The sequence below is a fragment of the Mesocricetus auratus genome, unplaced genomic scaffold (genome assembly GCF_017639785.1).
Source record: "Mesocricetus auratus isolate SY011 unplaced genomic scaffold, BCM_Maur_2.0 Super-Scaffold_100010, whole genome shotgun sequence".
Lineage (NCBI taxonomy): Eukaryota > Metazoa > Chordata > Mammalia > Rodentia > Cricetidae > Mesocricetus > Mesocricetus auratus.
Window position 1 is genome coordinate 47,907,247 of NW_024429194.1, and position 25,445 is coordinate 47,932,691.

Consider the following 25,445-nt stretch of genomic DNA (forward strand, 5'->3'; position numbering starts at 1 on the left):
CACACATATACAAGCAGGCAAAACACATACACCCACACGCACAGAGCCAAGGAACTGAAGATGCAGTTCAGAAGTGAGGTTCTGGGCTCCCATCCCCAGCACAAACACAAGAGTTTAAACTAAGAACCATTTCATTTTACCCTTTAAGAATAAGGAACTGCCGGTGTTGGTGGTCACGCCTTTAATCCCAGCACTCGGGAGGCAGACGGATCTGTAAGTTTGAGGCCAGAAGAGCGAGTTCCAGGACAATCTCCAAAACAATATAGAGAAACCCTGAATCGAAAAACAAAACAAAACTAGGGGGATGGGGGCTAGAAAGTTGGTTCAGCAGTTGAGAGTACTGGATGCTCTTCCAGAGACCTGAGTTCAATTCCCAGCAACCACATGATGGCTCACAACCATGAGATCTGGTGCCCTCTTCTGGCCTGTGGTGATATACTCAGAACACTTCATACATAATATCTTCTAAAAGTGGGGGAAGGGAGTGAAGACCAGCCTGGTCTACAAGAGCTAGTTCCAGGGCAGCTTCCAAAGCAATAGAGAAACCCTGTCTCAGGAAAAAAAAAAAAAAAAAAAAAAAAAAAAAAAAAAAGGGGGTGGTGGTGGTGGCCTGGAACGAGGAATACAGTTTAGCTGGTAAAGTCCTTGACAGGCATGAAACTGTGGATGGGCTCTTCAATCTTAAAAAACAATCGCTACACATGTCTATAATCCTAACACCTGGGAAGAAGAGACCAGAGCATCAGAAAGAAGCTCAGTCATTCTTGGTTCCACATTGAGTCTAGGCATGAGACCTCATCTCAAAAAACATACATCAAAAGCAGTGAATGATAAAATCACAACCATTTTCTTCCTTTCTGAAGCAGGTAACAACATTCTGCACAGTCAGTTTTAAAATATGATAAGAGCCGGGGGGTGGTGGCGCATGCCTTTAATCCCAGCACTCGGGAGGCAGAGGCAGGAGGATCTCTGTGAGTTTGAGGCCGGGCTGGACCGACAGCCTCCAAAACAATACAGAGAAACCCTGTCTCGTAAAACCAAAAAAAAAAAAAAAAAAAAAAGAGAGAGAGAGAGAGAGAAATAAGAGAAAAACCACAAGATCTTAAATTGGCCCATCTAAATCACCACTTTTAAAAAAGCTATTTCTAATTTTGGAATTTCCAACCATTGACAACTCACTTTTCAACAACTATAATAAAATTCTAATAAATACCAAGTCAAACATAGAAAGGGCTAAAGATTCTCTACCTAAAATATAAAGAGATCACACAAATGCCTTATAATACAAAGAAAATATTTTTATTTGTATATCAAAGACTATAAGGTTAACAGTTGATGACAAGACACAAAAACAGATTGAGAAGTTACAGATAATCATGGTTGGATTCACCTCCCTTGATTATTTTATAGAGCATCTGATATGCTCCCAACTGAATGTTAAGCATGATGTGTCCAGGTGACAGAATTATAGTTCCTTCCCATCAGTCCTCAGCTTCTTTCTTTTTTTTCTTTTTCTTCTTTTTCTCTGGACTCTGAAAAATAACCAATAAGAATATTAACCTTTCCTTACGAAGTGCATAAAAGCTACTCTTAGACAATTTTCACTAAAATCTATAATTGCAATGCCAGGAAAGCAAGCTTCAACAAATGGTGAGCTTGGGGTGTGGAGGAGTACAGAGCACTTACTTTCCATGCATAAAGCCTTTGGTTCAATCCTTAGTACAGTAAACAAAATCAAACCATATTCCTTCCTCCCTTACAGCAAATTCTTTTCATGGTAAAAAACGAAATGAGAGGGCTGGAGAGATGGCTCAGAGGTTAAGAGCACTGACTACTCTTCCAGGGGTCCTGAGTTCAATTCCCAGCAACCACATGGTGGCTCACAACCATCTACAATTCAATCTGGTGCCCTCTTCTGGCTTATAGGCAGAACATTGCATATGTGATAAATAAATCTTAAAACAAAACAAAATGAAATGAGAAATGGCCTCTAATACAATTGGGCAGCTTTATTTTTCTACTACATTTTCCTTAAAAAACACCTTGCTATTTCTGACCAAGACTAGAATACATATTATTACTATCTATGGTTAAGGTTTTTTAAAACTACCTGCAGTAAACCCAAAAGATAAGAAAAAACAAAAACCAACAACCAAAATGACATACAGGAATTGCTGTGCTGGTGCATGGCTCTTCCTCAGAAAGCGGCTCTTCCTTAATGTGTTTCTTTTTATCCTTCTTCTTTTTCTTCTTTACAGATGGCTCCTCTTCTACTACCTGCTCTTCCTCTTCCTCCTCCTCCTCTGCCTCCTCAACCTCCACTTCCTCTTCCTCCTCTACTTCAGCTGGCACAGGAAGAATTAGAATTGTATTACTTATTTCCCTCAAACTCTAAAATACTTTTCTGTCATAGTCAATTCTCTAGTGTCTATTATTGTGATCATTTTGTAATTGGAAACTTCTAATAGGAGTCTCTCTCCTTGTCTAATACCATTAACCATAAAATAACCTAGACCAACCTCAGAAGTAATTTTTCTTTTTTTGATTTTTCGAGACAGGGTTTCTCTGTGGCTTTGGAGGCTGTCCTGGCACTCGCTCTGTAGACCAGGCTGGCCTCGAACTCACAGAGATCCGCCTGCCTCTGCCTCCGGAGTGCTGGGATTAAAGGCGTGCGCCACCAACGCCCGGCCAGAAGTAATTTTTCATGATGAGCTATTACATAATAGAAGTCAGCATTAAAACAAAGGTCAATTGATTATGTAGCCTGATAATTTGGAAGAGTCATCCACATTAGAAAAAGTCAAGATATAGGAGTTTCTGTAGCTTCGCCTACTTAAGAATGTTTGATTGGACTTAACAGTTTGATCCTGAAGGTAGACAAATGGCTCAATAGGTTAAGGGCCCACTGTACACTTGGGCTATGTTGTCTAGCACCCAAGTAAGAACTCAGGCACAGTGCTGCAAGCCTGTAACCCCATACAGCTGGGAACAAGTAGACAGAATCAATCTACACAATCACAGAGCTGGTGAGATCTTGCCACAAAACAACAAAACTAAGGCAGAAGATACCTGATGTTGACCTCTAATCTCTAGAGACACATTTTCACACCCACAGTGACCCTAGTTTTATAAATACTCAGTGAGATATGGGTGAGACATGAGTAAATAATATACTAAACAGGCAATAATAAATACTAAGGTTAAAGATGAAGCAGTTAGGGAGATTGCACATGGCTAATTCAACAGGGGTCAAAGATGGACGATAGTGATACCAAGACAAGAGTATTAGAGAACGCCAATGGATCAAGGCAACTACTCTGGAATGAATATATATGCCTTGGTTTTCTGTTTTAGTTTTCCAAACTTTTCAATTAGGAAAATAGAAACACAAGTTAAACAAATATTTTATAGTTTCTCTACAAATTCTTTATATCTATTAACAACACATTTTTGACAACAAAGGTATTTAGAAACTAATCACTGGATCTGTTTTATTCTGGCCATGCTAGGAGGCACTCAAAATCAGGTGTAATAAATAGGTGCTTGCTCTTATTATCAACTTCATTTGAGATACTCTTGTTGATAATGAACAGCATGCTGCAATGATATTCTTCTAGTATATCCAATGAACCAAGGAATGGAGAATATCATTGTGGCATCAATCTACATTTCTTCTTAATCAAGTAACTAAAATCAGGGTACCAATTTACAAGCCACTTAACAAATAGCTCAAAGGATTCACTGTAAAATCTAACAATATTTTAGTTTCACAAAGAACAGAATGACATTATAAAACATTACCAGTTTTCATCGAATGCAATGGTAGATATTTCTTCAATACTTAAGAAATCCATAGTTTTTAAAGATCAAGATATTTGAGCATATTATTCAAGTAATTAAATGTAAAATTTCAACTAGGGCCAACAATATGGCTCACTGGGTAAAGGCACTGGGTGGAAGCCTATAGACCTGAGTCTCTTTAATTTCTGGATTCAGTCATAGAAGGTGTCCTCTCTGTATACTGTACCATCCCCAAACAAGTAAATGCAAAAAGTACAATGTTCGTTTTTTAAAATTCAAACTAACCTTTAATTTTAATCTTGGCTTTTTTGGCTTTCTTTTCAGTAATTTCATCCTCTTTATCTACCTCTTCTATTTTGCGTTTTCTAGAACAAGTTGCAAGTGTGGAGTCACCAGAGGGATCATATGTCTTCACTTCACTGAAAAAACCAAGTAAATTATGGAAAATCTTTATAGACACCTGTAACTGAAATATTCAAGAAAAAAAGCAAATGCTGCTGGAGAAGACAAAAGCACACAATGCTGTTTCACTTTAGTGGCTGTAGGGTAGTTTTGGCAAGTCAATCACACTCAAGAAGTGATCCAAATAAATTGTGATTTAGTAACCCAGGCACTTACTATTACATACAAAAACAACAGCATTAAAAGGAATAATCAAGTGAAACCAGTTTCCAAGTAAAACTGCACTGATTAAATTTACATAGATCACTGGGTAACTAAGCATCAAACACAAGTGTTCCACAATCTCATTCCCTAAGTGGGAAAGTAACAAAGGATGACACACTGATCCCCTACAAAGTATATGAAATCTCACAGCTGATGTCTTAAGTGTGTCATGAAACAAAATGAGCTATGCTCTGTCCAGCAGAGCTGTAGATGAATGGCTGCTCAACTGTAAATATTTACCATTTAACATTGTTAATTTACCATTTAACAATGATGGGCTCTATATGCTTATAGATACTGTTATTAAACATTGTTGTCCATTTATACTCTATGATTTCATTAAAATTCATACATACCTATTTTTACTTTAGTTTTTTTTTTTGAGACAGGGTTTCTTTGTGGCTTTGGAAGCTGTCCTGGAATTAGCTCTTGTAGACCAGGTTGGTCTTGAACTCACAGAGATCAGCCTGCCTCTGCCTCCTGAGTGCTAGGAGTAAAGGCTTCAGCCACATACCTATTGATGGTAGCATATGTCTATAACCCCAGAAAATGTGATAGTAAGAAGAATAGTTTTTAATTTTAGGCCAGCTATTTTGCTTTTAAGAGACAGGAACTTGTGTAGCTTAGACTGGCCTCCAACTTGCTATAGAGGCAACGATGAGTATTATAAATTTCCAGCTATACTGCCTCCATTTCCAAAGTGGTTTACCGAAGGACCTTGATATACACTGTCAATTTATCATAAAAGATGCACAAGTTACAAACATCCTTCAAATGATAACCAAAGAATCCATTTACATATAGGTGTGGACTGTATTTTTTAGGCTGGCTTGTGGTTTTAAGAAAAAGTTTCATAGCCGGGCAGTGGTGGCGCAAGCCTTTAATCCCAGCACTTGGGAGGCAGAGGCAGGCAGATCTCTGTGAGTTCGAGGCCTGGCTGGATCGACAGCCTCCAAAACAAAACAGAGAAACCCTGTCTCGTAAAACCAAAAAAAGAAAAAAAAAAGTTTCATTAATAAATGACACACTACAGCGTAAGTGAAGAGACTGAATTAAATACATGTTTATGAAGGACCAGCAAGAGGGCTCTAAGAAGCATTTGATACCAAGCCTGAAATGACCACCTCATTTCAATCCCTAGAAACCACATGGTAGAAGAGAAACAACTCCTGAAAGATGTCATCTGACCTCGAGTGCCATGGCTTGCCCACCTTCACACACACTCCAAACATACACAAATACATGTAAAAAACCAAACAAACTAAAAGTCAAATATGAAAACTAAATGACAAGAGAAATTATAGATGTGGACATTATGGTAGGGACTATAATAGACATGTTCCTGAAGATTGCTCAAGATATGAACTATTCAACACAAAAAGATTAAGCTATGCTTAACTTAGTGATTTCATAATTGCATACACTTTTCAAAATACTGACACGCAAAATAAATGATTTTTATTTGCAATTTTAAAGAGTCATGGATTTCATGTATGTGTATGTGTTCTGACAGTTGAGAGCTGCTATGTGGATGATTGGTATCAAACCCAGGTCCTCAGCAACAGAAGTTAAGTGCTCTGAACTACTGAGCCATGGCTCCAACCCCATCAGATTAAAAAAACATGTTATGTGTATGAGTGCTTTGCGTGTGTGTGTGTGTGTGTACACACAAGTGGCCCTAGTTCTGAGCTACCATGTGGGAACTGGAACAAGATGACCTGAACAAATGGTCTTTAATTGCTGATGCATCTCTCCAACCCCCTTTCTGGGTTATTCACACTGAGCTTACAATAAAAAGGTAGTCAAAACATTTAACAAGTGATTCTATCCTGCAATGTACTTTATACTTTACCTTTTGTGTTCATACTTTTCTGCTTTTGCTAATGCCTTTCCTGTTCCACTTATTTTTCTTATCTAAGAAGAAAAATGAAATGAAAATTACTAAGTCAAAATCTACAGCACATACTATTGTTTGGCATACAGCAAGCAGCATGTGATAACTTCTTTGCTAATTTGAGTAAGCATCTCAACGGAAACACTGTTTAACAGCTGCCACACACAGCGTTGTGATTCTTACCCCTCTGTCTTCCAAAATTCTTAATCTGGCCTCTAATTTGGCTCTGTTCTCAACTCCCATTGCAGAACTGGAATCTTCACCAAAAGCATCATATCGGATAGCCAAAACGGTTTTGGCTGCCAGCATTCGCGAAATCTATTAACAAGCATAAAGTAAGAGGCAGCAAGGTTACTTTCCAAGGAGAGGTAAAACCTTCCCAATCTTTACTCATGGGAAAATTTTAGTAAATTTCCATGTACTCTAAGGCTATGAATGAGAAGTTCTAGTCCAGTTCTAGCCCTTTTTTTCTTCCACTTAACACCAAGTTTGATGACCAACACGAGGGAAGGAGAGAACTGGTGTGTGTAAATTGTTCTGACCTCTGTGGGCACCACACACATTTTAAAAGTAAAAGAATCTCTTCAGGGCTGGTACCTAACATGTATGAGGATTTAATCTCAATCTCAGGCAGAGGAAGAGAAAGGATGAGCTTAGCCAATGTCTAAGTATTTGTGTGCCCTTTTTCAAAGCAATTTATAGCGTTTACTTATTCCTTTATTTTTATTAATGTGCTCTCAATTCTACAAAATTTCAGTTCAGTCCTATTCAATTAGGTATCTACAGAAACAAATGTGTAAAATAGACATTCAAACCTGGCTTTTCAAAGTTAAGCACAATATATATGCTACATCTAATAGACTGGTTTTCTTGACAAACAATAGGTCAAATTACAAATTATCATTTAATGTATAAAAATGCCTTTTACTTAAATATTGTAGTAAGCTGAAGGAGCTAAGTTTTAATGTACACTGTAATTACAGTTAGAAAAAAACACAGTTCGGGGGCTGGAAAGATGGCTCAGATATTAACAGCATTTGCTGATCTTACAGTTTGGACATAGACACCATACATATGGCAGCTGACACCACCAGGAACTCCAGTTCCCAGGGATCTAATGTCCTCCGGCACCAGAGTACAGGCATGCAGAGCAGTACATACACACATCTTGAAATAAAAGGGGAAAAACTGTAACTCACCTTCCCTTTGTGTTTGGGACTCGTCTGGCCTACCAGAGAAGCATGATATATAAGCCCATACTTAGGGGTATCTCGTCTAGATTTAAGGGCCCTGAAAAGTGCTTTTTCTGCGCCAAGAATCTGAACTGTAGAAGCTGCATGCTTGGCCAAATTCAAAAGAGAACCTACATAATAAAAAACAAAGTAAGGTTAAAAAAAAGTTCTTTCAGGTATATAAAAAGTTCTATATGAAAAGTATTTAATTCACAGAAAACCCTAAATGCTTCGTATTATTCTGAGTGCAAGGAAAGCTATGAACTGGAAACTTGAGATTCTCATTCATTCGCATGTTAATCTGAGTGATAGGAACATTAGCAATTTGATCCATTTTCTAAGATTCTGAAAATCAAGTATGCTGTTTCTATAGATACATTAGGTCATATCAATGATATGAAGCTGATATTTGTTTTAGCCTTCCTATGGAAGTGAATTAAGAAACATTTCTAGGGCAGGAGAAATGGCTCAGTGGTTGGGAGCACTGGCTGCTTTCCAGAGAACCTAGATCAACTGCAGCACTCACAACTGTCTGTAACTCAAGTCTGAGGGGATTGAACACCTTACATCAATGCACACAGAATAACATTACAAATTATTTTTTTAAAAAAGGATATGCACCTGACGTATACTAAGGAAGTTAGAAATACAATACTAATGGTACAAACTCAATCATTAGAAATACACTTAGAGTACAGATTCACACTCCAGCTAGGCTGCATGTCTCTTACTGCTGTGTTAAGAGGTAAAGATCAGAGCAACAGTGCACAGGTGCCACAACCTCACAGCAAAGGGCACTTGAATGGACTATTTGTCTGATATTACTGACACTACTGAAAGAATTACTCCAGCTTAAGAGATTTGCTATGATCAAGTCTAGAAATGCATCCAGCTAATACTATAAATTAAAAAATTTACTCAAAACCTGGTCTCATGAATTTTTTTCTGATGCTGAGGCTTGAACTTAGGACTAAAATATGATACTGAACTGTTAGCCTTCTGACCAAGGACCACAGTCTTTCAGAAGAGGTAGTGACTGAAGATGCCCTCATTATTCAAAAAGAAATCAGGCAAAGCAACAGGAATCATCATTGTACCATGGTCCTTAGTCTGCAGTGCTACACACACTTGTTTACAAATCACATTAAACCGTCACCTGCATGAGCAATGAGCCGTGCTCCAACTAACTCCCCAACCATAACTGTAACATTAGGTGCAATGGCCATCATTCGATTTTGTAGATATTCATACAGCTGAGTTCTGTATTCGGAAATTTCAATCACCTAAAATGAGGAATTAAATGAGGAAGTCACAAATGTTATGAGTATATAATTCATTTTGAAAATACCAGATTTTGGCCGGGCGTTGGTGGCACATGCCTTTAATCCCAACACTTGGGAGGCAGAGGCAGGCGGATCTCTGTGAGTTTGAGACTAGCCTGGTCTACCAAGAAAGTTCCAGGACAGGTTCCAAAACAATACAGAGAAACCCTGTCAAGGAAATATCAGATTTCAATAGATATATATATAGAAATGCACTGGTAACTTACTGACAGTTCTCAATATTGCAATGGCTGGGGCAAGATTGCATGAGCATGGGAGTTAGAGGCCGGCTTAGGGAGCTAAGCTGCTAGCGCATGCTCATAACCTCAGCACACAGGAGCCTGAGGAAGAATTACAAAAAACTCAGAATTAAGCAATCTAATTGGTATATCTTTGTAGTCTTAAGAAATTGGGTTAAATCACTTCAAAATATAGATGGGGTGGTGCATGCCTTTAATCCCATACTCAGGAGCCAGGAAGAACTCTGCAAATACTAATCCAGCCTTGTCTACACAACAGTGAGTTTAAGAACAGTCAGGGCAAGGTAGGGACCGTGTCTCATAAAAAACAAACCCTCAAACAAAAATTATTGCCCATAATATAAATTACTTCACTTTATTACCTATTGCATAAACCACACCTAAGCGTACACAAAAGATGGCATCAGATGAGGTAGTGACTGAACACCTTCATATATTGTCAGGTGAACAATAAATGCAAAAATCATCATTGCCATCAGTAAATCATTAACACACCTACATAGACGTCAACTACAGCCTCTGTGGGGATAACGTACCTGGGTACACAGGTGGAGAATGTTGCAAATATCTTCTTCAGAAACTTCTGTTCCCATGGATATCTCTGCAGCTGCTTTCACTTCAGCTTCTACTTCCTCTGACAGCAAGTCAGAAAGAGTGGCAGATGCATAGTTCTTCCTGTCACCTATGGCATGTTCAGAAGATGAAGCAGAATCATTCTTGGATATTATAAAAATAGCAAAGGGGGAAGGGGCACATACATCCAGATATAACTCCACTAGTGGCTATATAAATGTGAACAAGCCTGACTCTGGCTTTTCTTATAAAAAGTGATCTAGAAATAAAATGTCAGGTGGTGGCGGCTCAAGCCTTTAACCCCAGCACTTGGGAGGCAGAGGCAAGTGGATCTCTGTGAGTTCCAGGATAGGCTCCAAAGCTACAGAGAAACCCTGCCTTGAAGAACCAAAACAATAAATGAACCTCAGTTGCCTTGGATTTCTCATAACCCAAACTAATGAAAGCTGTTATCTTTGAAAGCCAACATTGATGGATACTGGTTAATAAACAGTAATTTTGCCGGGCGTTGGTGGCGCACGCCTTTAATCCCAGCACTTGGGAGGCAGAGGCAGGTAGATGTCTGTGAGTTCGAGGCTAGCCTGGTCTACAAAGCGAGTTCCAGGACAGCCTCCAAAACAATACAGAGAAACCCTGTCTCGAAAAAACAAAACAAAAAACAAAAAAAAAACCAAAAAAAAAAAAAAAAACCCCCCAGTAATTTTGTTATCTGGGTCAGTTGGGATCATTTGGAGCTAGTGCCACTATCTAGTATTTGTAAAGTTAGATATTTAAAAGGAGGTCACTTAAAAAAAAATCAAAGTTAAAGCTCAGTTTTAAAACAACAAATATACTCAGGAGACAGGGACAGGCGAATCTCTGTGAGTTCGAGACCAGCTTGGTCTACAAGAGCTAGTTCCAGGACAGCCTCCAAAGCCACAGAGAAACCTTGTCTCAAAAAACAAAACCCATAAATAAAATAACAAACATGAAATGGCTACACTTTGAAATTTTTAAAACTTCAGTAATCTTAAGTGCGTATTACAATTCTACTGAGCTGTATCAATTCTGGGTTATATTAATTTATTTTCAGTAACTTAAAAGGGTAAACATTTGACTCACCGACTCTCTGTAAACACCTGCAGTATGTTAAATTATCTGAAATAATTTTCCCCATCTCAGGGAAGTGCCAGCCATACCACTCCCTACACCGCATAATGTAGTTGTTTAGTTCTTTATCCAAGTCGTCTAATAAGGCTGCAAAATGAAATAAAAACAAATCTAATGAGAGATTGATAGAAGTTAACATACATAACAAATTGCCTCAAAGAATTCATTTTCAAGCATTTAGTGGATTCATACCATTCTGTTTTCATAATAGTTCCATTACCCTCCAAACTGAAAATCCTACAGCCTTCCAAAAACAACCTCTGGGGCCAGGCGATGGTGGCACACAGTCCTTCATCCCAGCATTCGGAAGGGGCAGGCAAATCACTGGGAGTTCCAGGCCAGCCTGGTCTACAAAGCTAATTCCAGGACAGGCTACAAAAATCCTGTCATGAAAACCAAAACAAACAAAACAAAAACCCAACCTTTGGAACCAGGTGTGCTGACACACATCTTTAAGACCAGCATTCTAGAAGTAGGGGGAATGTTGAAACTCAAGGCCAGTATTGTTTCCATTGCAAGCTCCAGGCTAGCTAGGACTACATAGTGAGACTTCATTCCCAACCAAACAAAAAACAAACTGCTGACATTTATAACAGCCTAGTCTGTGAAGTCACTTGCTGTCAAGACTAACAACCCAAGTTCAATCCTCAAGACCCACTCGGCAGAATGACAAATAGAAACGAGACTTCCAAAAGGTGCCTCTGACCTTCACACAAATGATGTGTGTGTATATGCTCTTCTCCAATTCCCAGGAATCTCAAACAACTTTCTACATCAATTCTAGGCATCTCTTTTCTGTTCATGCCTGATGCCCCTCAAGAGGGCATTAAGAATGGTTGTAAGCCACTATATAGGTTCTGGAAATTAAATCCTGGTCCTTCCCGCACTGTTTGGCTCCTTTTACAGGTTAAGTTTCCCTCATTTTGGCATGTATTTCATGTTATTCCTTTTAAAGGCCAAATGGCCTTTAAAATGTCTATCTGTTCCGTAAGTTCGAGGCCGGGCTGGACCGACAGCCTCCAAAATAATACCCTGTCTCGTAAAAAAAATAAAAAAGTCTATCTGTGCCTACATTTTGTTTATCCACTGAATGATAAAATTTTCCTTTTCAGATAGTATAAATAATAATATGAACATAGGTGTGGTAACCAAAAAAAAAAAAAACTAAATCCATGATACACATTTAGTAATAGAATAGTTGGTCAAGGCAAAATTTTTTTTGGTTTTTGGAGACAGTGTTTCTCTGTGGCTTTGGAGGCTGTCCTGGGACTAACTCTTGTAGACCAGGCTGGTTTCAGTCACAGAGTGATGCCAAGTGCTAGGATCAAAGGCGTGTGCTACCACTGTCTAGCCAGTCAAAGCAATTTTTTATTACCTGTCTGTTTCTTAAAATTGTTTAATTCATGAGAAGTCTAAAAAAGTCAGGTGAAAAACAGAACACTCAACTACAGATTCTTCTTGCAGTTTTATCATTCATGGAAAACAAAATCAATCAGTACAATACAGCATTAACAAGATTATCTCACAAGAGTCAAACTAAATTGTTTTTCTACTCTGCTTTCCCAATTATCTACTCATTGAAATTCTAGTGCATCTTTCTCAACAGACAAAATTTGTAACATCTGGGGAAAAAACAGAACTAAACAGATCAGACTGCCATATACTTACAAATTGCCTGAACAATCATCGTGTCTACTTTATCAGCACTGAATTTCAATCTGTATCGAGACAGGCTGGGGAGATGAAGAGAAATAAATTAGATAACATTTTTAAAAAGCACTTTAAGGCCCGGCAGTGGTGGTGCATGCCTCTAATCCCAGCACTCGGGAGGCAGAGGCAGGTGGATCTCTCTGAGTTTGAGGCCAGGCTGGAGGTCCACCTTGTTTCTATGGCAGGGCCTCTCACTGGACTGGAAGGTTCAGCATAGGTTAGTAGGCTAGGAAAAGAGCTCCAGGGACCTACATGGGATTTTAGTGCTGCCAAGCCCAGGATTTTTATGTGGGTTCTGGAAGACATTTGTAGCCTTACATGAATGCTGGAGGGACTATCTCTGATTTTTAACACAAAGAATGGTCTTTCTTGTTTTTTTTAAGTGCTGAACTATTTTTTAATATACTCATAGCCCTTTCCTTTTTCCCCCAAAACAGGCTTTCTGTAACTTGGGAGGCAGAGGCAGGCGGATCTTTGAGTTCAAGGCCAGCCTAGTGTACAAATCAAGTTCCAAGACAGATAGGATTGCTTCACAGAGAAACCCTGTCTGGGGGGGGGAGACAAGTAAGAAAATCTAGCTCTAATACAGGAAGACTGATGGGTCTACTGATTTCTAGCCAGCTCCAGAATCCTGTGTCCCGGGTTCTAAGGGAAATGGCCCCAGAGGGTTAGGGAGAATGATAAAGGACAACTTCTTTTGGCCTTAAGCACACACCATGCACAAAGCAAATAAAGTTCTCTCAGACCACAGCAATGGTCCAACACTACAGGGGAAAAGAAATCCTATGATGCTGTTCTTAAGAATATAGGCAATAAGCCGGGCGGTGGTGGTGCACGCCTTTAATCCCAGCACTCGGGAGGCAGAGGCAGGTGGATCTTTGTGCGTTCGAGGCCAGGCGGGACCGATAGCCTCCGAAACAATACAGAGAAACCCTGTCTTGTAAAAACCAAAAAAAAAAAAAAAAAAGAATATAGGCAATAGGGGTTAGAGAGATGTCTCAGAGATTAAGAGTACTGCCTGTCTTCCAGAGGTCCTAGAAGTTCTATTCCCAGCACCTACATGGTAGCTCAAACCATCTTCTTCTGACCTACAGACATACATGTAAGCAGAACACCACACACAAAATAAATAAACCTTGGTTTTGTGGGTTTATATCACTTATCAGCCATATTGAAGGTGAGCAAGTTTCTTCATAGGAGCAAGAGTAGCATCTTCCTCATATAAAATGAATACTGGTAACATTGAGTATAGTACACTTAAATCTATACATAAAAGTGAGCAATCGGGGGAGGGGAGAGCTGGGATTGACATGTAAAGCAAGTTTACATGTTTCTAGTTTAAATAAATAGAAAAATAGTGAGAAAAAAAAACAAAACAGTGAGCATTCTTAATTTGTCTCTAAATCTTACCTGTGTGCCAATCCAAGACACATGGCTGCCATCTCACGTGGTTCTACCCCAGGAATCAAGCCATCCATTTGCGATCGAATTCCTCTCATAAGTTCATTAACAACAGGACTATGGATGCAGCTGAGATTCAATTTTTCCTGTAAGAACATTTACATTAGATGAAAAGGTTTTCCTGTTGTTTTTCAGAGTGACTCTCTTAAGAACTTACTAAAACGAGGCCAGCCTGGTCTATAGAGTGAGCTCCTGGACAGTCTCCAAAACAATACAAAGACACCCTGTCTCGAAAAACCCAAAAAAGAACTTACTAATATAGCAGACTGATTTCAAACTCTAAGTAGCAATCCTGCCCCCAGCATCCTGGAATGACAAGCATGTGCTACCACACTGGATTGTGAAATAATTTGGTCTTTTAAAACCAAATTATTGGTTTTAAAACCAATGATTGGTTGGAAAGATGGCTGCTCTTGAAGAGGTCTGGGGTTCAATTCCCCACACCCACCCACACAGTGGTTTGCAGCTGCAACTAACTCCTGACCCAGAGGATCTCATGTTCTTTTCTGACCTCCACAGGGACCACGTACACACATGGCAAACAGACATACCCAAAGACAAAATACTCATACAATAAAAATAAAGATATAGAATTAAAAAAAAACACAACAAAACCAAACTAAACTACTTTTATCTGTCCACATCTATTCACTAGCTCCTTGATACAGACCACCTCCATTTCATAATATACAAGTCATTACAGGCTTGGACCACCATAATTCACTTAACGGTCTCCCTCTTTTAGTTTATATCAGCCACTAAAAACATCCAATGAACACATCTTTACTGAACGGAAAAATGTTTTATGTGAGGGTTATCATACAATGTTAATAGATACTAACAGGGTTAGTGCTTACTTTATTCCTTTTTTGTTCATCTTTATTCTCTATAACGTACAGGGAATACTTATTTCTGCAACTCTACTGGAGCTTATTATGCTGCCTAAAGGAAAAAGACTGATTATGAGAACTTGTGACAACCTAGAACAGAGAGCAAGCTCCGCAGCACTTACAGGCACAGAAGAGCCATGGCTCTTACCTTTATCACCCCTCCTAGTTTAGCATCAGCCACAGCCAGGGGCTCATGGGCTTCTTTTACTATTTTCTTCAGCACTTTCTTTAGCTGCTTGTTGATTTTGCCCTCCATCAGAGCTGTAAATGCTTTTCAGGAAAACAGAAAAATATGTATTATAACTATGAGAGCTCTTCTCATGTAAACTTTAAAGCAAATATTTCCTTTGAAAAGGTCCAAAGATTTCTTTTGAAATGAAAATGACCCACGACCAGACAGTGTTGGTGCTCGCTTTTAATCCTAGCACTTGGGAGGCAGAGGCAGGTGGATCTCTGAGTTTCAGGCCAGCCTGGTCTGCAAAGAGAATCCAGGACAGCCAGGGCTGTTACACAGAAATCCTGTCTTGAAAACACCAATGTATATGTTTTATAAAACCCAGTCCTAAATGCCACTCATAGTGATGTACACTTTGAACCCAACATTTCAGAGGCAGAGAAGCAGGAGGATTGGAGTTAAGCTTATGAACCAAGTGCTGTGATCTAGGAGTGTTCTATTACACCTGTCTATTTCATTCCACCTTTTAATGCTGTATACACTGGTTCTAACAGACTGCTTCCTTTTATTCTTTCCTTACTTTTATATCTGTGCACTACTCGCTTTTCTGGCGATTGTAGAGGCCAGAAGACAGCAGATTCCCTGCAACTGGATTACAAACACCTGTAAACTGCCAAGTGAGTGCTAGGCTCCTCTGGAAGAGGAACAACTATCCAGCGTTTTTAGTTTGTAATTAGTGACACCCATTTTAATTAACCAAGCACAAAAACCCTTCCCCTAAATATATATTTTTCTAAGTACAAAATCCCTATACTAGACTAACTCTAGATTTTATTCCAGGTTAGCAACTGGAAATAGTCATCATTTCATAAAAAACAATCTCATATTTTAAGAAATTGACTTCATAAATTGGGTGTGGCGCCTCAAGCCTTTAATCACAGCTCTCGGAAGAGGGCGATCTCCAGCTTGAGACCAGAAACTGTCTTGGTTGAGGGGCCAAAGAAATAGCTTCAGGGGGCTGGAGAGATGACTCAGTGGTTAAGAGCACAGGCTGGTCTTCCAGAGGTCCTGAGTTTAATTCCCAGCAACCACACGGCAGCTCACAACCCTCTGTAACTGTAACCCCATGGGATCCAATGCCCTCTTTTGGTGTGCAGGCAGCTTAGTGAGCACCTAAGTTGGACCCCTTGAACCTACTGTGGTGAAGAGAACTCTCACTAGTTGCCCAATGTTAGAGGAATAAATACCATGTATGAACTTCTGATATATTAATCACAGCCCACAAGACTCTAAAGTTAGTTACTTAGCTTTGGCCAAACTGCTTTATAAGACCAGAGAGATGGTTCAGCAGGTAAAATGCTTGCCACTCAACCCTGCATAACTAAATCAAGTTCCCGGATTCCATGTAAAGATAAAAAGAGAGAAGTGAAATCACGAAATTGTTCTCTCATTTTCATGTATATATCATGGCATATATATCTGCTCCCCTACACCAACTCTTCATGGGACCTGGGATATTGCTAGTTGGAGTGCTGGGTCTAATCTCTACTACTTCGAAGGTAGAAGCAGAAGACCAGAAATTCAGTTGCAAGGCTATCTTATGCTACATACACCTGTCAAGATAACCCCCCCCAAAAAAAACTGCCTTATGAGACATAGATAATTAACTACTATGAAAAAACTGACCTATTTGACAAAACATTTTATCAGATAAGGAATTTTAGAAGTTTCCATGATGGCACTCCTAACAAAGTTCAATTATTTTCCTCACTTAAAAATGTTTATTATAAGCCGGGCGTTGGTGGCACACACCTTTAATCCCAGCACTCAGGAGGCAGAGGCAGGAGGATCTCTGTGAGTTTGAGGCCAGCCTGGTCTACAGAGCTAGTTCCAGGACAGACTCCAAAACAATACAGAGAAACCCTGTCTTGAAAAACCAAAAAAAAAAAAAGTTTATTATAAACCTTCTCTGTGTTTTGCCATTTATAACAAATAATATTTCTTTCACAGGACTGATTTAAAGACTTTGAGCAATTCATTAGCACAAAACAACACTAATCAAGCATACGACAAAACCCAAATAAACAAAAATCTTGTCTAGTCTTAATTAATTTTTAGTCCTTTGTTCTCAAATTATATCAAACAATCAGCTTATTAGTGACACAGAACATGCCTGTTCACTGATCATGGGGCCGATTTTATTCATATTTTAAAGAATTCTACTTCCCCTCAGTTGAATATTGATATGCTTTTACACAGTGGAGAGCTTTCATTTTGTTTTTTACAAGACAGGGTTTCTCTGTATTGTTTTGGAGGCTATCGGTCCAGCCAGGCCTCGAACTCACAGAGATCTGCCTGCCTCTTCCCCCTGAGTGCTGGGATTAAAGGCGTGCGCCACCACTGCCCGGCTTGTGGAGAGCTTTTTATTAGCACCTGTTATTTCAGGGAGCTATGCTCGATTTTCCCCCTGAATTAAATTAATACAAGCATTAGACTGGGCACATGACCACATTACCTTGGTCCCTTGTAGAACAGCTTTTACTGAACTGTGCTTCAGCATTAGGCTATTGGTTTCCACAGGGAGATCAATTTAAGCACTTGTCATCTCTCATCACATGGGGGAAACCAGCCCTATGGTGAAAAAAGCTAACTCAATGTTGTCTCAGTGGTAGTGACGAATGGATTAGATCACTTAAATTCAGTTCCAATAAGGATGCATCATTGACAACATTGAGTAAGATTAACTCAGGCAACTGAAGAAAACAACCTTTTAATAAAAAGAAAAGGCCAAATTTTTAAAGTAAAAAAAGGAAGAAAATTCTCTATCCTCTTACTTACCTGCTAATGCTTCTGCTGTATCCTGAAATTTCTCAAAATGTTTTAACTTTACTCTAGAATGGAAAGAGAACAAATACATTATTGGAACAGTTATTCTGAAAAGGTATATAGCCAGAAAAGAGACGCTGAATGTGTACAGCATACACTAAGCAAAACAAACTTGGGAGATGTGGTGACACGTATCTAATTCCTGCTGCCACAAGAGGATCACAAAGTCAAGGCCAGTGCAGGTAACTACTTAAATATTGCTTCAACTTATTTAAAAAATAAACAAAAATAAAAGAGCAGGGCTGGGTGGTGGTGGTGCAAGCCTTTGATCCCAGCACTCTGGTCTACAGAGTGAGTTCCAGGACAGCCTCCAAAGCCACAGAAAAACACTGTCTCAAAAAACAAACAAATAAAATAAAAAATAAAAGAGCAGGGTAAACTGGGCGGTGGTGGCGCATGCCTTTAATCCCAGCACTCCGGAGGCAGAGGCAGGCGGATCTCTATGAGTTCGAGGCCAGCCTGGTCTACATCTCGAGTTCCAGGACAGCCTCCAAAACAATACAGAGAAACCCTGTCTAGAACCCCCTCCCAAAAGCAGGGTAAGCTTCCATGTGCCTTTAATCCCTGCAGTTGGGAGGCAAGAGGATCTGTGTGTTCAAGGCCAATGTAGCTCACATATTAAGTTCCAGGCCAGCCAGCTCTACAAAGAACAAAACAAACAAAAAAGTTGGAAAATTTGTTCTATATTAGAGTATCAATCATCTGGTGCATCCAAGACCAGAGCTCTATCTTTAGCATCACCACCACCAACTAGACAAACACCAAGTACAAGTGAAAAATAACCCACTGCCCAGTGGTGGTGGGAGCATGCCTTTGATCCCAGTGCTCCAGAGGCAGTTGGATCTCTGGTGAGACCACCCTGATGGAGCCGAGTTCCAGGACAGTCAGAGCTTTGTGAGACCCTGCCTCCCACCCCCTCAAAAGAAAAAAGCTTATTGTCAGACTCACATTCCGTTATTGCCTACATAGTTTATCATGATGTTTTCTGTACAAAGAAATGTGTTAGTAAATTCATTGCTGTCTCAGTGGTAGTGACGAAATTATTAAATCACTTAAGACTCAGTTCCAAAAGGAATACATCATTGACAACAATGAATAAAGATTAACTGAGCAAAACAGATTAGATTCTCTTAAAATAGAAAAATTAAGTCTTCTATATGCCTAAAAAAGTGTTAGCTAAAATGAGGTTTTCTTACCTGGGAAGGTAAATGCTGGTTTAGCCCATCAAATGCACTTGAAAGCACACAGTACTGCTGGGTGATGATGGCACTCACCTTTAAGCCCAACACTCGAAAAAGGCAGAAGCACATGGATCTCTGTGAGTTTGAGGCCAGCCTGGCCTAGAAGAGCTAGTTCCAGGACAGCTAGGACTGTTTACACCGAGAAACCCTGCCTCAAAAAAAAAAAAAAAAAAAAAAAAACACCTCCCCAAAGTCCTAATCTTACCTTTTTTTAGACCCTATTCTAACCTGGTTTCTACATGTATACAAAGAGCCATCTACATCTCTCAGAACATGTCTAAATGTTCAAGGATCCAGAAAGACATAAATCGCTAATGCTTAATAGTCAATTACTCTGAAGCTTCATTTTCCTCAGTGTATCAAGAACATCTCTAAATCCAATCAGTAATGCTACTGCTGATGGAACATCACAAATGATATGATTACATTTCATTTTGCCCTTTCTCTGGATTATCATTGTTTTGCATTTATTAGCAGTAGCAGATGAATGACCAAATTATGTACATCCATGGACAGGATCCCTCCTAATCCACAAGTACCACATTTACCTAGTAGGCTATTACACAAGGTGATTCGAGGTGAAACAGCAACCCTGACTAAACCCATTATCTCTTAACCTACTTAGTTACTATTGGATATTACTTTCTTGTCAAACATGGTATACCCTTCAAGGATTTACAACCTAATTAACATATCATACCCTAGAGCTAGGAATAAATCATGGAAGATGAATACACTAATACACTATAGAGTTAGAAACTGCCACAAAAGCTAAAATTCTTCCTTGATCTGTACAATTACTGCCCCCTCCCCTTGGTTTGCTTTTGATTTTTTTCTGAGACAGGGTTTCTCTGTGTAATAGTTAGGGCTGTCCTGGAACTCTATGCAGCAGGCTGGCCTTGAACTCAGAGATCAGCCTGCCTTTGCCTCCCTAGTAATGAGTTCAAAGGCTTGTGCCACCACTGTCCATCTACAATTAGTGCTTTTAAAAGGATTATACTTAATGATATAGCATGCCTTCAAATATCTCATAAAAACATAATCTTGGGGCATTGTCCACTGTAGTCTCTAATACAAAACTGTGACAACCTATGTTCTAAAACCCAGTAAGCTGAAAATAACATCCAAAGGGGAGATACCCACAAACTAGTATAAATGCCCAAATCCTTAGATTCAATATTACTTACATTTTATTCGCTTTTTCTGGAGTTTCAAATTCTTTCCACAAACTATCAACCTCTTGAAGTTTCTTCTCATTCAGTACCTGCAATAAACCAGATTTCTTCAATTGGGAGTTTAGGCATAACAGCTACACTCTTCAAGTTATAACCATCCATGAAAAATACCAGCAGAGAAATAAATATGCTTCTCTCTCTTTTTTTTTTTTTTGGTTTTTCGAGACAGGGTTTCTCTGTAGCTTTGGAGAAATATGCTTCTCTTATTATAATGAGCTAGTTCTTACAAAGTATAAGTTATGGTCAAATTAATAGGAAACCTCATTGCAGTCTTTGAGAACCCTTCCTGTATTTTTTCTGCCCCAAAGTTGATTCTATATTTTCCCTAAGCTCTTAAACATATTACTCTTTTTAAAAATATTTTATTTATTTATTGTGTATACAGTCTTCTGACTGCATGCCAGCAGAGGGCACCAGATCTCATTCAAGGTGGTTGTGAGCCACCATGTGGTTGCCGGATATTGAACTCAGGACCTCCGGAAGAACAGTTAGTGCTCCTAACCGCTGAGCCATGTACTACTACTCTTCTAGGACTCAAGTCAGGTTCCAGCACCTACATACGGTGGATCATTAAAAGCCCGTGACTCCAGTTTCAGGGTTATTTATTGGGTGACTCTGTCCTCCTCAGGTACCGGTACTCAACATGTGCACACACAAATATATACATAATTAAAAATAAACCCTTGCCTGACCCCTGTAGTACTGGATTATAGGTTATGTGCCACCATACCCAGTTTATGCTTTGTGCATGTTAGGCAAGCATTCTTATCAACTAAGCTACATCCTCTGGCCCACTACAGAGACTTTCTTTATATGGGTTCATATAAAATCAAAAGCAAATTAAAGATTTTTGTTTCAACACCAATACTCTGATAAAGCAACTCCAAGAACAGGATAAGGCAGATCAATCCTCAAATCTACCACTCCCATTATCAAACACCCCTGAAATTGGGATGTTTTACAATGACTCATTTATCTAACTGGCACTGTAAAAGAACATGTTAATCATGACACAAGATAATATACAGTTATGCATATAATTTTACAGCAATACAGTCGGTAATTATCAGACCATACAACAGTCACACAAGGTCAGGTGATGGTGGCACACAACTTTAATACCAGCACTTGACAGATCTCGAGTTTGAGGCTAGCCTGGTCTACAGACCCAGAGAGGAAACCCTGTCTCCAAAAAGACAAAACAAACACAGTCACACATTAACATTTATAATCTCAGACATTTTTCATGAAAAGAATTTCAATTATTAAGGAACTTTGCTGTTAAGGATTTGCTGATATTTAAATTTAGTCCTAGGACTGAATATGTTAGCTCATTTGGTAAGAGTGCTTACCTAGGGCCGGGCATTGGTGGCGCACGCCTTTAATCCCAGCACTCGGGAGGCAGAGGCAGGCTGATCTCTGTGAGTTCGAGGCCAGCCTGGTCTACAAGAGCTAGTTCCAGGACAGCCTCCAAAGCCACAGAGAAACCCTGTCTCGGAAAAAAAAAACCCAAAAAAAAAAAAGAAAAGAAAAAAGAAAAAGAGTGCTTACCTAGCATGTTGCTGGTTGGCTTCCCAGTACTACATAAAAACCAGATGTGGGGGAGCATATCTCTAATCTCAGCATTGGTAAGGTGGGAGAAGGATTAGAAGGCCAAAATTGGGTTATCCTAAACTACACTGCAAATTTGAGGTCAGCCTCAGACACATGAGATCCTCTCAGACACACACACTCAATCAAAGGTAATCTCTAGCTGGGAAGTACACAGCTTTAATCCCAGACTCAGGAGACAGGGGTGTAGGTGGATCTCTGAATTCCAGGCAGCCATGGCTTGTAGAGACCACATATTAAAACAAACAAGCACAGGGTTTTTTGTTTTTCGAGACAGGGTTCCTCTGTATTGCTTTGGAGCCTGTTCTGGAACTCGCTCTGTAGACCAGGCTGTACTCTACCTCACAGAGATCCGCCTGCCTCTACCTCCCCAGTGCTGGGATCAAAGGTGTGCGCCACCAACACCGGCCTGTTGTTAGGCACTGTTCTATGTAGTGCTTTTTGCCCTATACTAACGCATAAATTTAGAAAAATGAAAATTCTCTATTAGTAGAGTTGAGAAGACTGCCTAGCAGAGTCCTCACTCTACCTCATGGCTCCCCATGTCAGTAGCATCGGTGTAGGAAAACACCACCGTTCTATCATTTCTATGACCACAAACTTGTAGCTAATTCATAAAACTTTTCCCTATTTAAACAAAGAACACTAAAGTTGATAGCACCCATCATATTTCTCACCAAAGCTTCAAATTATGAACTCCCTGATTTACACAATTTCATCACCACGGCTTATCGACAAGCCTCACACAACCCAAACTGGAAATCATGAGCACCAGTGCCGACAACCTTCCTAAACGAAAAACTCGCTTTCAGTTCTGTAGTATACATCCAACTGGCGGCCAGAGTCAGCTCTTATATTACAGGTAACTCAGGCATTTGTCCTGGGTTTGAGACTAACACCCATGTCGTCTTTTTAAAGCATGTCCTCCTGTTATCGTCACCAAATAAAAGTAACCTCATAAAAAGACAAATTACACTAAGTCACTACTCAATAGCTTCCAATCATGCCTGGAAGGACCCTGATCGTGGGCTCGGGCTTTAATCTAATTGGTCTAAATAGTGTTTCGAGTCAGCCGAGGCAAATAGCAGGATCCTCAATAAATGGATGAATGGCCAGGCGCTGGTGGCGCACGCCTTTAGTCCCAGCACTCGTGAGGCAGAAACAGGCACATATTTGTGAGTTCGAGGTCGCCCTGGGCTGCAGAGCGAGTGCCAGGACAGGCTCCAAAGTTACAGAGAAACCCGTCTGGAAAAACAAAGTGCACAGCTAGATGCATAAATAATAATTGATTTACGTTGGGGGGTATAGTTCTGTGACAGGGAGCTGGCTTTACAAGGACTTATTTCTACCGTGAATATCTTATTAAATGAGCGCTTAATCGTCACTTGCAATATGGGTGCAGTCCATTTTTTAAGCCGAGCAAATCCCTCTGAAGCAGAGTCCGCTGAGCCACGTGTTCACCTCTCTTGAACTCCCGGCCCTTGACTTTTCACATCCTCTCGGAGCCCGGGAACTTGAAATTTGACATTCAAATGTGCTCCGCTGTTTCGACCTCTCTGTAAGTCTTATCCCACTCCCTGACTGTCCAACAAGCCTTTCGGTCCAACACCTCCATCTGACCTACCTTAAAGATGGCGTAGCCCACGGACGTTTCAAACAGGACCAACATGGTGAGGCCGGGTCACCGCGCTGTGCGGTCGGCCGCGAGCTCTCACCCCACTGCAGAAACCTAACCTCTCGGCCACTGAAGGCCCGCTAGGCCTCAGAGGCGAGGGCGCAAACGCGTTCGCCTCCCCGGGAGCTGCTGGACCACGCGGCCAAGTCGTCCCACGCCTCTCCGCATGGAGCAGCAAGTGCGCGAGTCTCCTTCTCCGAGGAGTCTGGGACGGCAACGTCACTTCCGACCAATCGCTGCCGTAGAGCGTGCGGTCATTTCCGGGATTTTCCCGCCGGCGGAAGAGTCCGGAGAGAGGGGGCAGGAAAATATCGCGAGACTACTGAGGCCCTGAATTGATTTTTTTTTTTTTTTTTTGGTTTTTCGAGACAGGGTTTCTCTGTGGCTTTGGAGGCTGTCCTGGAACTCGCTCTGTAGACCAGGCTGGCCTCGAACTCACAGAGATCCGCCTGCCTCTGCCTCCCGAGTGCTGGGATTAAAGGCGTGAGCCACCAACGCCCGGCTCCTGAATTGATTTTTGAAGCTGCCAGTTTACACAGTTATATAAGGGCGAGCAAGTTCTATGTAATTTATATGTAATATATATACAATTTATAAGCATATACATTATGTATGTATAATTTACACCACATTGTACCACGCCCCCGCCATGTAAATGACATATTTTATCTTTAAACAAACGGACAACAACCGGGCAGTGGTGGCACACACCTTTAATCCCAGCATTTAGGAGCCAAAGGCAGGCAGATCTCCGTGAGTTCAAGGGCAGCCTGGTCTACAGAGGGAGTTCTAGGACAGCCAGGGCTGTTACAAAGAGAAACCCTGTCTAGAAATAAAAAAAAAATGCAATTCAGAGCTAACTGGGTGCGTGTCTGCTGTTGGCATGTGGAATTTAAAATGGTCCGTATTCGCCGGGCATTGGTGGCACACGCCTTTAATCCCAGCGCTTGGGAGGTAGAGGCAGGTGGATCTCTGTGAGTTTGAGGCCAGCCTGGTCTACAGAGCGAGTTCCAGGACAGCCTCCAAAGCCTGGCCTCAAACTCACTCTGATCTGAGAATGACCTTGAATTCTTGTGTGTTTGTTTGAGACAGGCACTCTCTATGTAGCCCTTACTGTCTGTCCTGGAGCTATGTCGACCAGGGTGACATGAACTCACAGAGACCCATCTGCCTCTGCCTCCACAGTATTGAGATTACAGGCACACCCAGGCAGGTGGATCTCTGTGAGTTTGAGGCCAGCTCTGGGGACAGAGCCCAAGGCTTGGTAGGCAAACAATCTACTAAGTGACCCACAGCCATAGCCCTGTTTTGGTTTTGTTAAACAGAGTCTCTGTATGTGGTCCAGGTTGTCCTCCTGGATTGGCCTCCAGAGTGCTAAGATTAGACGTCTGTGTGACCATCTATCTTCAGTGACTGGATTTAAATACTCCAGTTCTGAAAAGACTGACCTATACGCAAATAGAAAGGAATTCCTCGAGCCGGGCGTTGGTGGCCCACACCTTTAATCCCAGCACTTGGGAGGCAGAGGCAGGCGGATCTCTGAGAGTTCGAGGCCAGCCTGGTCTACAGCCTCCAAAGCTACACAGGGAAACCCTGCCTTGAAAAACCAAAAAAAAAAAAAAAAAAAAAAAAAGAAAGGAATTCCTCGGAAAGCTAGTGTGCAG

At 40.5% G+C, this 25,445-nt stretch overlaps 1 protein-coding gene and 4 non-coding genes across 6 annotated transcripts; all 5 read right to left on the reverse strand.

The window, feature by feature from the left end:
- Positions 1-1,277: 1,277 nt before the first annotated feature.
- Positions 1,278-23,986, reverse strand: Nop58 (NOP58 ribonucleoprotein). Of its 2 annotated transcripts, none has more exons than XM_005070597.4 (15): positions 23,731-23,986; positions 20,448-20,524; positions 17,972-18,024; positions 15,107-15,228; positions 14,018-14,154; positions 12,566-12,630; positions 10,850-10,984; positions 9,712-9,857; positions 8,750-8,876; positions 7,561-7,724; positions 6,545-6,679; positions 6,320-6,381; positions 4,087-4,220; positions 2,167-2,345; positions 1,278-1,532 (listed from the first exon to the last, which is right to left on the reverse strand). In XM_005070597.4, the coding sequence occupies exons 1-15, from the start codon at positions 23,773-23,775 to the stop codon at positions 1,482-1,484; spliced, it is 1,632 nt and encodes a 543-aa protein (XP_005070654.1). In that variant the 5' UTR covers positions 23,776-23,986; the 3' UTR covers positions 1,278-1,481. The 2 variants fall into 2 exon arrangements, with proteins under 2 accessions (XP_005070654.1, XP_040609468.1); XM_040753534.1 differs by lacking the exon at positions 23,731-23,986 and adding an exon at positions 17,649-17,764.
- Positions 8,607-8,692, reverse strand: LOC121143005. The gene has a single exon (XR_005880148.1). It is a non-coding gene; the product is annotated as a small nucleolar RNA SNORD11 (small nucleolar RNA).
- On the reverse strand, positions 9,571-9,653 carry LOC121143006. The gene has a single exon (XR_005880149.1). It is a non-coding gene; the product is annotated as a small nucleolar RNA SNORD11B (small nucleolar RNA).
- LOC121143000 lies at positions 17,784-17,868 on the reverse strand. Its single transcript, XR_005880143.1, has one exon. It is a non-coding gene; the product is annotated as a small nucleolar RNA SNORD70 (small nucleolar RNA).
- LOC121143001 lies at positions 19,030-19,115 on the reverse strand. The gene has a single exon (XR_005880144.1). It is a non-coding gene; the product is annotated as a small nucleolar RNA SNORD70 (small nucleolar RNA).
- Positions 23,987-25,445: the final 1,459 nt, after the last annotated feature.

What these genes read in the sequence shown, in the direction of transcription:
- Nop58 (XM_005070597.4), bottom strand. Translation starts at nt 23,775, where the DNA reads ATGTTGGTCCTGTTTGAAACGTCCGTGGGCTACGCCATCTTTAAG. An exon ending in TTCTCCACCTGTGTACCCAG is followed by an intron (nt 8,877 to 9,711) that starts GTACGTTATCCC and finishes TCCTCATTTTAG; the next exon opens with GTGATTGAAATTTCCGAATA. An exon ending in GAAAAGTATGAACACAAAAG is followed by an intron (nt 4,221 to 6,319) that starts GTAAAGTATAAA and finishes TGGTTTTTTCAG; the next exon opens with TGAAGTGAAGACATATGATC.